This window comes from Crassostrea angulata, chromosome 5 (assembly GCF_025612915.1).
Source record: "Crassostrea angulata isolate pt1a10 chromosome 5, ASM2561291v2, whole genome shotgun sequence".
NCBI lineage: Eukaryota > Metazoa > Mollusca > Bivalvia > Ostreida > Ostreidae > Magallana > Magallana angulata.
In genome coordinates, this window is record NC_069115.1 from 25,624,185 (window position 1) to 25,634,584 (window position 10,400).

The 10,400-nt window shown below is 32.8% G+C and overlaps 1 protein-coding gene across 3 annotated transcripts in view; it reads left to right on the forward strand.

Annotated features, from left to right (window-relative positions):
* LOC128182889 (telomere length regulation protein TEL2 homolog) overlaps nucleotides 1–4,830 on the forward strand; it is an 85,400-nt gene extending 80,570 nt beyond the window's left edge. For all 3 annotated transcript variants that reach the window (XR_008243482.1, XM_052851660.1, XM_052851658.1), the window contains one exon: nucleotides 286–4,830. Coding sequence is in view for 2 of the 3 variants with exons in the window: in XM_052851660.1 (XP_052707620.1) it covers nucleotides 286–315 (30 nt within the window). In the remaining variant the exon portion in view is untranslated. The remainder of the gene's footprint in view (nucleotides 1–285) is intronic.
* Nucleotides 4,831–10,400: the final 5,570 nt, after the last annotated feature.

Genomic DNA, 10,400 nt, shown 5'->3' on the forward strand with positions numbered 1-10,400 from the left:
CTACACGTACTTGTGATTTGGTTATTATCAAACAAAAAGCATTTGCAACTTACCAGTTTTCGATTTCATTTTTATATGCATTTCCATACTTAAGTCTTGCATGTAGTAACATATTCAATTTTACAATTCCTTTGGAATATAGTATCAGGGTATCTGTTAAAATATCATAAAAAATGATGGATAAAAATTTCAATAACCATATGATTTTAAAAAGATAATTTTTACTATTTAAGTATAGCTAAGAACTTGTTAAAAATAATTGCTTGGTGTATTGGAATCTTGCAGGAGTTTACAAAAGGAGCTAATCTTACATGAGACAGCAAGATAACAACAAGTTATGACCTTTGTCCTTGAAATAATCCTTAACACCGACAACTGTCAGAAATGAGAAAGAAAACTTTCACAGAGGATTCTATTTAACATGATAATTTGGAAGCACCAAGTTACATGCAGAGAGGATGTGTGGAAACATCTCCTTGGAGAGTTTTGATCACCAGATACAGAGAGAGTTTTGATCAGAAAGAGAGGGGGTCTCCATTACAGAGATATTATAAAATTTCTGCTGTAACTATTCTCATGAACAATTTTAAGTGACTTGTTTGTGCATTTTCCATTATTTTTAATTTCAATTAAATTTACCATTACATAATTAATTGCATAGTTGTTTTTTGTACATGATATTCAACATGATAGAATACATGCATCTGTTCATGTTTTGTTTGAAGAGATTATCTAAACATCTAAACCAATCTTGTAACTAAAATATGTAGCATCGAGAGAGCAATTAAGTTGAATATTTTTGAACTAATCTACTGCAGAAAACGTGAAAGTAATAAATACTTTGTATATTAATAATTACATAGTACTATTATTTGTGGAAAAAACATTATGTACATATTTAGGTTTTTAGCTCACCTGAACTCAAAGCTCAAGTGAGCTATTCTGATCACATTTTGACCGTTGTCCGTCTGTCTGTGTCCGTCTGTAAACTTTTTACATTTTGAACATCTTCTCTAAATCGCTTGGCCAATTTCAACCAAATTTGGCACAAAGCATCCTTATGGGAAGGCGAATATAAATTTCAGAAATAAAGGCCGATCTTTATTCAAAGCGGGAGTAACCTAGAAACTGTAGAAAAAGGGGTTCCATTTCAAAACAATCCTCTTCTCAAGAACTACTGAGTCAAGTTCAACGTTATTTAACATAAATAATCCTTATGGAAAGGAAAATATAAATTGCAAAAATGTTAAGCTATTGCTGTGTCAAATCTGAGTTATTACGAAAATAATACATTGTAATAAAGGAAAGGCGAGTTTCAATCAATTTATAGCTTCAAGTTCGGTATTCCATACGAGTCGTGGTGAAATGGGTAAGCAAACCCGGGCCGGGACAAAATAAAAACAGATCGAGATTTTTCAATTATCCAATGTCATTTAAATTTTAAGGATATGTGTCAGACCGGTATATTTGTATTCGCTGTAAATATTGATAGACAACAATGCGTATTTAGGAATTTATTGACGATTGTTGATTTCCAAGTTGGTAAAATGGGTAGGCAAACCCGGGTCGACATTTTACGGGTTTTTGGACTTATTTAAGAATTAATAATTCATGTTTAATTCCATACTTCTAAAACGAGGTTTTTTGTTTAAAGCAGCCATGACTTATGATAAACGGGTCGATCTGAGAAAGATGAATTTGTTTGTTGTGCAACAGTTCGCGTGCGAAGGGAATCTTCGAAACATGCAAAATACATTGGTGCCGATTTTGTAAAGTAAATTGAGGTTAAATATTTCAATGCGTTGACAGTTTTCACATGACGGTGGTGTTAGCTTGTTTTGATTTTCGTTTCGTTTTTTGGGAGTTGATTTTAATCAACTCTCCTATGCAGTTAATCAGACAAACCGAAAGTGAAACAGTGTTTGGACCTCAGCACAAATCATCACTGCTGACAAGACTTAGTTCTTGAAAATGATTGATGAATTCGATGTAATGTATGCTAAAGCATTGTTTTTCAAGGAAACTTATTTATAAATACCTTGAAAATAGTCAGATTTTAAATGGTACAATGTACGAATAATTTAAATATTTTTTGTAGTCGTATGTATTCCTACGCCAGAGTTCAATATAGCCTCGTTCAAGGTATCACACCGGTAATCGGCCAATCAAAATGAACTTGTCAATTGTAGTTCCATATATACTTCAGAATTATTTTTTTCCTTGACTGCATTTTTACATTTTCCTTTACTCAGTTATAAAAAATTGTGTACCACTGAGTAGGATATTTCATGTATTTTGTTAGGTGATGATCTTTTTTCACAGGGACTACTTCTTTCAGGGCACATGCAGCAGCTTCCTGGGGAGTGTGCAGTCTGTTTAAATACAAATGGAAAACACGTGGTTTTGAGGGTAGACCTGTTTGGAGCTAGATATTTTGAGAAAACGCAGGTTCGCTTGCCCTTTTTATGGTGTTAGCTGATGAGATAGGTAACAAATAACATTTCCTCCGAATATTTTGTCATGAGGAATACAAACTGATTTTTAAGAATGTTTTCCCCTCTATAGTGCTATATAGTGAAAACAATTACCGGTGTGATACCTTCAACTGGACGCTAGGCTGTCTCCGTAAATGCTTGTCGGAGATTTACGGTGTCAGCCGAGCGTTTGGTTGAACGAGACTAGAGTTCAATATTGCTTGGATCCATACAATTTTTTAGAAATATTTTGTATTACTAATACATAGTTTGATTGAATTAATTTTACTCTAACTATTATTTAACATGATTCATATAGGGGGTTCTCGACATTCTTGTCGAAAAAGTCCAAAAATTCATATTATAAAAATGTGCGTATTTCAAATACAAATTAGAAACTACATGTACTTGTCAAGCAAAATAACATATCATTGATTTTAAGATAAACAAACATCGACAAAATCAACTCCCGTCAGTTCTTCAGTACTTTGATTATTATTAATGCTTTGTAACCAGGGAACTATTGCCTTTGTTTTGTAATATTTACGTATCAAATTAAACAGAGACCTCGGTAATTCAGACAGTTGACTGTTTACCTGCGCACATTTAGCAAAATCGGATGTATAACAAAGTACTAAAATACAGTTCATTCTATCGATAATTCGGTATGATCTTTTGCGTAATGGTTGATTAATACAATGTGTTTTTTAGATGCTCGGCATTTTCTTGAGTTTATACAGTTTAAATAGAGTTTAATATCGCTGACGGTAATATGTAGTATAGATATATGATCCATTTTGAAAAATAAATTGTGCTCTTTATTTGTTATAGTGCATGTTTCTTATGTTTAATTGTTTACAATTTCTATTTACTAACCATATTTGACTGTCAAGCTTCGAATTATAAGCAAGTTACAGAGCTTTGCTCACAATTGTAGTTTGTACACAGATCTGAGGCAATCTTTTGTTTCCATTTTTAATGCTGAATAGGAAATACCCAAGTTAAAAATCTTCAGCTGAATGTAATAAACTCATGTGAACAAAATATGACTCAAACCTAGCAGAATCGTGAGCTCTGTATCTTGCTAATAATTCTACGATTTACGCCGAAATTGTTGATCATTAGAAATGTCTAGCTAGACGTTGAATACTTGTACAAAAATTTAAAAGATGATATGCTGTAACTACTCCCTGGGGGCTCCACTTTATACAATGAATAATATGAAATCTACATCAATTTTGATAGTTTTTTAGACACGAGTAAATAAAAACGTCACCGTTAAAACAGTTTCCATCGTTCTTGTACATTTCTGTTGCGGGGATAAAGGAATAATCGCTATTCCTAAGAAAATATTCAACGGAAAATTATCCTGGTTTGTAGCCATTTGTTATTTTTGAATAAAGATGAAAATAATGGTTGGGCCTTAATAAGATAGAGTGATATGCCTGCCAATACAGTGATTTTTATAGCTCTTTAGAACGAAATATAGGGATTTGGAAGTTAACAGTGTACCCCTACCAAATGTTTAGTTTTATATCTTCCGTAGGTTTTTCTTATTCTCGGTAAAAATAGTATTCCATAAAGGTACAATGTCAAAAATTATGTGTTGGCAAAAAATTTCGATACTTAACAATATTTAATTTTTGTTATTCTATCGAGGGTCAAATAACACAATATCTTTTTAACGCCCATTTAAAGTCATTGTTGCTCAGGTAAGCGATGTGGCCCCATGGACCTCTTGTTTATAAAATGAAATGTTGACACGTCCGACAATAGTCTTTGAACCTTGGGCTAGTAACTTTGTTAAATTTGTAATTGCACACCCCAGGCGTTTGTTTTTTTTTATATTTAAAGCTGACATGAATTAATAAATATGTCACGGTGTGAAATTCAGTCTTTCGGACTGTTTTTAATTATTGTGTAAATTTTAACTTTTTTTCGGACTTTGTGTTAATTGTTACAAAAACTTTCCCTCTATTTCAGCAACTGTTTTAAAAACGTTTCAAATTCCACGTAGCCTTAATCCCACCTGAGGCAGAATCGGTGATGGACAGCTAATCTTTTAATTGACTTCTATTTATGTTTATTGACACTTCTTTCATCTTATTAATCCTTTTATATAATTATGTATATGCTGCTAAAATGTCATGAATTACTCAATAGCTGTTCTTTAATTGATTTTCTTACTTCTGTACATATTATGTTAATCCTTCATTGTGTTATTCCATTTGTCATTATATATAATTCTGAATTGTAAAATATGGTCAGTTGGAATCAACCTTCGGTACTGATGCATACCAAACTCACGTAAATGTATATTTCATGTAAAGTCTATATAAAAGTCTGAAAACTAAAATGCGTGTTGGCTTGTTGGAGGTTTCGTGAGGCTGGGTCCAACAACAAGAGAATAAACACAAGGTTGACCCAGTACTACATGTAGTCCTGTACGGGAGAGAGAATCCCGTAATAAATGCAAATAATGTCCCTTTTATCTCCGTATACCGCCATATTAGTTGTCGATTTCTTTTGTCCTGCTCATCGCTACACACCCCCTATATAAGGCAGAGAGCGTTATCATGCTTTAACTCATTCAGAAATTTCATACATCCGAACACGTTACCTTGGACGATAAGACGTGTAGACACGAGTTTTTTACAAAAATAACATGACAACCACTGCACTGGCAAGATATATCCAATAAACGACGAAACAAAACAGACTGAAATCCAGGTGCAAATACTTCAAAAATACCATGATATTCATTATGTTCCAATTCGAACAATCTCAAACGAACATAAAATATTTACTACCTTATTCAATCATAACAACACAAAGACTAGCGCATTTCGAATGTAACAAATTAAAGAAAGGGGAAAAAGAAAAATTATGAACTATATTTGTTTTTACTTTATATAGATAATCAAATATTCAAAGACTTGGACACAGACATTAATGACTTCACAATTTCATGCACATAACCATCTTTAGCATTGTCGGAACGCCACCTGCCATGCTTCCTGAACAGTCTGTCACTCACACCAGAATTGGCAGCCGCGGTAGCGCCCCCAGACCTAAGACTATGAAGCCCGAATTTGGACTTATCTACACCAACATTTTCTAATGCTTCAAGCAATAATACTCTAGCTCTACTAAACAACAATGGTCCAGAATCTCTTAATTTATATTCAACAGATTTCTTACAATAAGTAACTGCCCTGAAAATAAAACAATCAGAATCTGAAGAAATATCAGCAATTTTCAAATATAATTTTAACATATACGGACATGCTACTTTATCTGTCCTAGAAACAAAAACATTACTTCCAGTCTTGTATTTGTCCGTTTTGCTCTTAGAAATGAACAAAAAAAGATGATCCTCATAAAATACGATGTCAGAGTGTTTTAAGTTGACCAGTCCGAAAAACGCAAAAAGCTGCATAACTTAATAAACACATACATGAAATTCGAATGTCCGGTAAAATGCTACTTCCCGTCCCGTTACGTTTCACAATTTGCTGTAGAATATCGGAAGTTATTGGCTCTTTCTTGGTCACGGATTTTGCACTGTTTCAAAGAAGATGGGGGAATAAGATGGCGCAAATGCCCATTCGGTTTAGTAGTGAAATACAATTTTAAATTTATTTTTCCCCAATTAAACTCATTCAAATATATTATAATACAACTTTGCAAAAGTAAAATTTCTAACTATATAGTCAGTTTTTAATATATTTAACAAAAATAAGAAAAAAAATATTGTCGGATATTCTGGTGGTATCGAACCCATAACATAAAAACCCTAGATATATAAGGTTAGCTTGTGCCAGGTACTCTAACCACTGAGCCATTTCAGACACAACAAAGTGGGCTTTTTAAATATTATGTGTGACTAAGGTCACGAACTACCGGACTTGTATTATTTTTTCAAAACGTTCAGTTGTTGGGATACAAAATGATATTTTTAATGTATAGTGGGTCATCTCTCCACGTTTTTGTTGATTGAAATCGGTTTGTTTTCCAATAGACCTTATTTAGACTATGAGAAAAATATGGAGCACAGACCCACTCTATAAAAGAAAATGCCTTGAAGTTCTAAAAAAAATGGCAATATTTGCAGGTTTTGATACGTATACGCCTGTTTGAGTCAACATATTCCAAGTATTGAACATACCTACAGGTTAAAATCAATGATTCGTTAAATATATATTGTTTTTAATGATTTCTAAAGAAGCCATCAGATTTATTGATACTTTAATTTTTCAATGGCCTGTCCGACCGTGTATGGGTATTTTACACGCCTTATCCACCCATCTTCTTTGGGTAATTTACGAAAATAATATTAAGAATGGAGGTTTAAAATTTCGGGCTCGGTACTTCGTATATCGAAAACCAGGTTTTTTGTTTGATGAAGCCATGCTTGACACATGATAAATGGGTCAAACTGACAAAGATGAATTTGCTTGTTGTGCAACAGTTTACGTGCGAAGGGAATATTTGAAACATGCAAAATAACATATGCCAATTTTGTAAAGTAAATTGTGGTTAAATATTTCAATGCGTTGACAGTTCCACTGGTAACGGTGGTTTTATGTTGTTTTGATTTTCGTTTCATTTTCGTTAATTATGCCTTTTAATGTGAGGGTAAATATCGCCTGTGTTTGGGATTATTTTATCAAATCAAAAACCAGACAGTGATTGTTTACCTGAGCAAAATGAGCAAAATTGATGCACTATAAAATAATATTCATTCCATTGGTAATTCAGTACGATCTCTACGTTATGCCAATACAAAATTCCTGTTTCCTGCCCCCTGACCAAAAATATTAGGGTAAGTAGGTAGAAAAAATATTACTTTTAAAAAATATTTTATTTTTAAAAACTTGGAACATATGTGTGATAATAAGAGGAAGAAGTATACTAGTATTCACAGTGTACGATACGTTAATGAAGATTTATTATTTCCAAAGGTCTTTGTGTCATTGATACGTGTAATTGTATAGTCAAAAACAGGCAAAGAAAAAAATAGATTTTTTTAAAATTAAGAATAAAACTTATCTTATTTGCAAAATTTAATCTACATGTGTATTAATATATTTATACCTTTAATGGATAAATATTTCTTCACTGTGTTAGGTACATGACAATATTTATTAAATCAGTCTCTGTACGTCTGGGTATTTGGGGTATTAGCCCAACCCTTTGACCCACATACCTGTACTACCGTACATTATGTAGGTGTTCTGTTTAATTCTCAAAATAATGTAGAAAACAGTTTTATAATAATTTTAACATTTGTTGCAGAGTGATTAACTAATAACAGGTTATTAACTAACTGTAATATCCGGATTAAAAGTAATAAACATCTTAAAATTACATCGCACAGTATGTCATTGCATCATCAGTATTTATAACTTCTAGAGATAATTTAAGGTAGTCGCAAGTTACTAACCCGTGGTTCATTTATGCAGTAAAGATGTCTGTAGATTAGTTTACCGTCATATACTGAGTGAAGCAAAGTAATATTATTCATTTTAATTTTATCTGGTTTATTTCTTTCTTTAACGTATGGACTTTGTTTACTAATTGATATTAACTCCTCATCTCTGACCTAAATTGTATTAAATATGAAACGTGATTGAGGAGTTATTTTAAAGGGACATGGTCACGATTTTGGTCAAAAATTAATTTTTCGATTTTGATGTTTACAATGCTTCAGTAAGTCATTTTTAATAGGCAACCAAAATTTGAGTGTCATTTGATGAGTAATAATTAAGCGAGTTAAAGAGCTTACAATTCTTCGCTATGTAAACAAAGCGTTTGTTTACATTTCGAATGTTGAAGTGAAAATTCCAGTTTAAAACCTAAAATAAAAATGTTAATCGTTAGGAACCGTTTATTTATGCTTTAAATGAATAATAAGATAGACGAACCAGCTTTAAAAAGATTTTTACTGGTTTATTGAGCCTATGTAAACAAAAACAGGGCACGAGTCTTGTTTACAAGACGAAGAATTGTGAGCCCTGTATCTTGCTTAAAACTCAACGACTGGCACCCAAATTTCATTTAAATATTAGAAATGCATTCTGAAAGCATTGAGAATAATAAAAACAGGAAAATAAAATTTGACCAAAATCATGATCATGCACCTTTAAAGAGAGGAGTTGATTTTATTATTAGGAGTAAATTATGCACTTGATTGTATAAAGGGAAATTGACTTAAAAGTTCAGTGCGATTGGTATTATCTTGCAGAGTAGTAGGATAGCAATTCAAAGTCGAATTGCACAAGTTTTGAATGAATTGGATGTAAGTAATTGCTGTGTTTATAAATGTATTCCTTGGATTACTACCTTTATTAAAATTGTGAGCTCAATGCAGGCTTATTCTTTGAAAAGCGAAAGAAATAATGATTTGAAAATGAAATGACATGCTCGGAAAAACGTTGAGAAAATAGAAAGTTAAAACGCTACATGAGGTTAATTTACACGATTGTGAACTCAGAAGACTGAGCACCTTTACTTCTTTTTCTGAGGAAATTCTGGCGAAGTTACCGATCAACATCATGATCACAAAAAAACTTTTAGGATCGGATGGTAAAAGATAGGGTCGGTCGGGCGACAGGAAACAGGAATAATTTTGAGCCTAATCATTATGGTTGATTAATGCAACGTGTTTTGTTAAGATGCTCAACATTTTCAGTCTATAAACAGAGATTATTATCGCTGCTAGAAATATTAAGGTATATTTATTGTGAAAAATAAATTATGCTCTTTCTTTGTTTTAGTGCATTTTTCCTGTGTTTATTGTTTACAATTTTCTATTTACTAACAGTATCTGAGAGTCAAGTTTCGAGGTATAGGCTATGAAAGGCATTTTAACTGTGGTGAAACCTGTCCCTAGACCCAGATTATTCAAACTAAGCCGAGTACAGTGAAACTAGAGACGACCTCGTTGCAAGCAACGATTAGGTCTTCCGTCGTAGCTGCATCTTACTTGTGACGTAATACAAAAATTGATACTTACATGGTACAATATTAGATGTATCGATATAAACACTGAGTAAAAGAAATAAAATACTATACTACATGTATATATTAAGCAAATAAAGATCTTTTAAAGATGTCTAAAGTTTGATTCGCCGCATGTTGTTTTTGTACGTGCATTTTATTTTGAGAAACTTATTTAATCATCATAATTGACTCAATATAGACAGAATATGGACGACGATTCACGCAGTGGGTATGCCCGGTATGAAGGTAAAAAGACCAAACATTTTACTCGCATTTTTTATCGAACGCAAGCGCCAATATATGCGGAGATCCTGGAAATTTTACGGGGGGTATTTGAAGAATAATTTTGGAGGGGGGGCATGCGCGGATCAGAAAAATTTTCCGGGATGGGGGTTGAGTGTCTGACGGTTATTTGAGTTTGCTACGGGATGTATGAGGCATATTTTAGTAATTTTATAATGTAAATGTAATTGAAAGAAATTTTGCGGGGTTGGGGTGGGGTCTGGAACCCTTCTCTTCTCCATGTAGATCCGCACATGGGGAAGACCGATGCCGGTATTTTACCCATTTTTTATTTAATTAATCATTTTCAAAATTATCCGAATTCCAATATTACCTTTAAATGCAGTTAAAACTTGAAATACAAACCATTTAGTTTCGGTGAGTATTTGGCCGGCATGCGTCCGCGTACGAAAGAAATGGCAATATTCAAGAAATTTTGATGGACGATCTGGGTCTTAGGTCATCCATCCAATTCTTTTTCAGACTAAGAGCTACAGACCTGCAGTTAGAGATTGTCAAACTCTTATTGATTAAGTCAATTTATTTTGTCTCAAGGAATCGGTTGTTTTTTTTTAATCAAAAAAGTTTTACTAAGAAATCGGGCACAATTTTCAATGTTAGCATTTTACAATTTAAAGG